The sequence below is a fragment of the Sus scrofa genome, chromosome 14 (assembly GCF_000003025.6).
Source record: "Sus scrofa isolate TJ Tabasco breed Duroc chromosome 14, Sscrofa11.1, whole genome shotgun sequence".
In the NCBI taxonomy this organism is placed as follows: domain Eukaryota; kingdom Metazoa; phylum Chordata; class Mammalia; order Artiodactyla; family Suidae; genus Sus; species Sus scrofa.
In genome coordinates, this window is record NC_010456.5 from 97,487,022 (window position 1) to 97,490,826 (window position 3,805).

Here is a 3,805-nt window from a genome sequence, read left to right on the forward strand (position 1 = left end):
CCAACCAACAGATTTCTGGTTAAGCTAAAATTGAAATATTCAACTCGCCTAGCAAGGGAAGAAAAGAATGACATGAGAGAGGATTTGTAATTTTTATGTAATAATTATTTAAAAATCAAAGTAATTAGAACAAATCTTCCTAAAATGAAGTATTTAAGATACTTCAAATTGGTACACAATCTGCATGTATTTTTCAAGTGTATTCATACACACCACATAAACCCCCTGTGATCACCCTGCCAAAATTTATCTATACTTGTAGCATTTCATGGTATTAAATGTTAAACTTTATTTTAAGGACTATCATAGTTTAGAAATCAGTATAATCTAAGCTCTGAGATAGTACATTTTGGAAAATAAGCTAGTATTTTCATGATAAACTTATATATATACCTATCATTTGTCATTACAAAAGCTCCTTGCATTCTAGACTCTAGAATTAAAATGGGAAAGTGTTATGCATTTAGAAAGTATAAGCTAAAAGTATTTAATATAGAATATTTATCAGTCAAGATAACAATGTGTACAAAAATTTACATAACAGGAACAATAAACAATGCAGCACCTTTAGAAAAATAATTAAAAGTTTTTTTTGCATTTACAGGTAAGTGCCACACTGAAAATTTACAACACAGTAATTTACTGCAATCAATGATAGGGTTGTTCCATAAAGAAACAAAGCTCTTACACTCCACATTTTCAGAAGGTATTATTGGAATGCTTAACTGTAACCACAGAATTTGTGCATCCTTAACGACTGAGCTCACAAGTCACAAATGGTTTTCATAGCATATATTATGTAAATGGAGTCCACTGTGTTCAGACAGCTGGCTTAGTGTCTCTGACAGGTGTGAAGTCTAGAAGAATTACTGGCTTGATGGTGATCTTTCTGTATCCGGCAAGACAGACCTTCTCCACAGTAACAACGCTGGAATATCTCCAGCCCATGGGAACCTTTTCTCCTGTGCTTGGTGCATACTTGACCTTCTTTGAGGACAGGTTTACAGATCTTGGACCAGAAATGTCTTGCACAACACAACCCTGTGGCACAGTCTGATGATCGGAGACAGACAGAACCTTCTTGCCCTAGGAACATAGGAAAAGTACACGGTCACTGCTAAGCCTGCATTATTTCATTAAGGTAATCCAAAAGGCACTTCTCATGTGCTAACAAAAATGAGTCTTCAATCTTTAACCTACCTTTGGTATGATACATTTTTGATGACAGTGTAGTTCTTCTGGAGTACCCATCCAAGGTGCTATGGTCATTACCAAAGCTTTCAATAATGGTTTCCTCAATTTCCCCTCGGTGGAAATGATTGTGATCAGAAGGCATACATATTCCTAAGAAGGCAGGAGATATTGATTAACTCCTGAGCTGGAATGTGGGACAGTGGCAGTCTGTTATGTCTGCACCAACTTGAGATATTTCATTGTAGGAATATTAAACACAAGCCAGACTTTCTACTGTTAAAGCAAAACTCCCCAGATGGACAGAAGCATCAGTGTGTACACTGCACTGATAGGTAATATCCCCAATCTAACCGCTTAGAATACTTTCTCACCAACTGTGGTAGTGGCAATGAGATTTCTGCCTATTTTAATATCACCTCTGGGTAAGAAAAATAAAGTCGTTCACTTTCAAAAACTTTTTAAAAATAACTTCTCTGCCCTTGGTGCTATATGGGTACTGCCAGACTAAGTTAAGCAAATGGAATGCCTGCTGCGTGGAAGATTACAATCTCACCCACCAGTTACTTTACTGTATAATTTCTATATTACAGAGATTTAGTTCATCCTGGAGTAATGCTGGGTCCTAAGGAGGGTCGCCACCCTTAAGGTTATTTCTGGAGACTTCTTTGGTTGAGTCTACTTGTTTGAGACATTAAATTCTAGTGGATCTGTGGCTGGGTGGAGGAGTACTTATTTTAATGTAGTCAGAGGTAGGGGAGAGAAGGATGGAGAGGCTGGGATGCAAGGGTATCAAGATCTTCAAGAGTGGCCAGCACAGATACATAACTGTCTTCTGACAATTTGAACATGAATCTTGAGGGAGACGCCAGTCTGGAAGAGCTGAGAGAGGCACCGTAAGAAATGGAAGGGGCACCTAAATGCTCATTCTGGTTTCCTTGATTTCTCTGTTTAATTCCACCTCCCTCTCCATCTTCTTAGATGGTGTCAAGGCTTTCCCTAGCTAATTTTTTATGGAAGGGTCCGCTCTGAGGTAAGACCTCGTTAATTAATCGGGGAGCACAAAGGAGAATAAAGATCTCCAAGAACGCGGTAGTCTCCTCTTTGCCTCCAGGTTGAACACTAAACCAGAAAACATTTCAGGGGAAACTCGAACGCTGAATTCCCTTTTGCAGGTGGTGCCGCGGCATTCTGAGAGCTGGGAGCACGGCCTCCCAACCACTGTGCGCAAGCGCTGGAGGATTATAGTCCGAGAGAGAGCTCTTCGACTCACCGTTTTTGCAGTAATTCCCAGGGCAGCACATAGCGTGCCGCATGCAGCGTTTTCGGCGCTTTCTGCAGGCTAGGCAGATTTGTGCGCCTGCACTTCCTCCGCGGGTGGGACTCGCGCAGTACTCGTCACTGCTGCATTCTTCGTCATCGGCGCACGGGTATGGCTGCGGGAAGAGGGCAGGAGAGGGTGAGGCACCTGGGTACCACATTCGGACTCATCACAGTCCCTTTCTGCCCACCTCTCCAAAAGCTGTTGCTGCCCACTGCTCCCCAGAGCAGTTTCTTAATGTGCCTTGAATACACAGATACACACATAGCAAGTCCTGCATTCTCTTTCCCAAATGAGACCCCCTTCAGGCTCACAGCGTCTCCAGACCCTCGAGACCCTTCTCACCTGATAGTTGTCAATCGTTTGGTACTTGTTGCCACCCTCGAACAGAATTCCGGGAGCCGCGCTGACTGCCGGGTGCCCCGCAGCGCCGCCCAGCGGTGGGGGCAGGTTCTTGATGGCGTTGGAATTGACGAGAACCGAGTTTAAAGTGGCGCTCGCTCCCAGCAGAGGGTGACCGCAAAGAGCCGCAGCTGCCAGGGTGACCAAGACCCGGGCAGCACCCGCTGCAGCCAGAGCCCTCATTTCCAAAGGACTCAAGGCAGAGAAAGAGAAAAGTGGAATGTCAGCTTGCAAGCCTGGTCCCCAGGAAGCCGTGCTGGCGCAGCTGTAGTCAGGGTTCCAAGAGCCTCTACCAGCCGCAGAGTCCTGACTGCGGGGCTCTGCACCGCCACCGCCACCGCGGCTGCCTTTATACTGCGGGCTCTGAGCATTCCGGCCCCTCCGGGGGAGACAACAAAGCAGGGTTGGGATTTCAAAGCGTTGGGAGGGGCTGGGAGGGAGTGTGTTTGTGTACATGAAGGGGAGCCTTTGACACTCTTCACCCCGCCCCTCCCTTGCACAGTCGTTCCCCTGCCCAGCTCACCTTCGGGTTGACAGTATTCAGCGTTAGCAGAGAGGACATTAATAAATGTGGGAAGTGGGAGGAACTTTGGGTATTTGGGTGCTCTCGCCTTGCAGTAAGGGTTGGAGTATTGAGATCGGGACCACTTTTCAGACAGACATTGTGATAACTCCCTGCAAAACCACTTTTCTCCATTCTGCCTTATGCCAGTACTCTTTTTTATTGTGCATGCAAATAATATTCAGTATTAAATACCACCGGATAAGTAATTCAAAGTCTATCAAAATGTCTCTGCAAGAGGGCCAGGTGGCCGTTGCAAGTTGCTGATTAACCCTTTAGAGTCACGGTTTGAAGATTTGGAGTGAGATCGAGGCTTTAAGTTCGTTCAA

The 3,805-nt window shown here is 44.8% G+C and overlaps 1 protein-coding gene across 1 annotated transcript; it reads right to left on the reverse strand.

The window, feature by feature from the left end:
• On the reverse strand, window positions 833-3,097 carry DKK1 (dickkopf WNT signaling pathway inhibitor 1). Its single transcript, NM_001145384.1, is given in 4 exon segments — window positions 833-1,086; window positions 1,201-1,344; window positions 2,465-2,627; window positions 2,858-3,097. Coding segments are annotated over 4 exon segments (801 nt in total).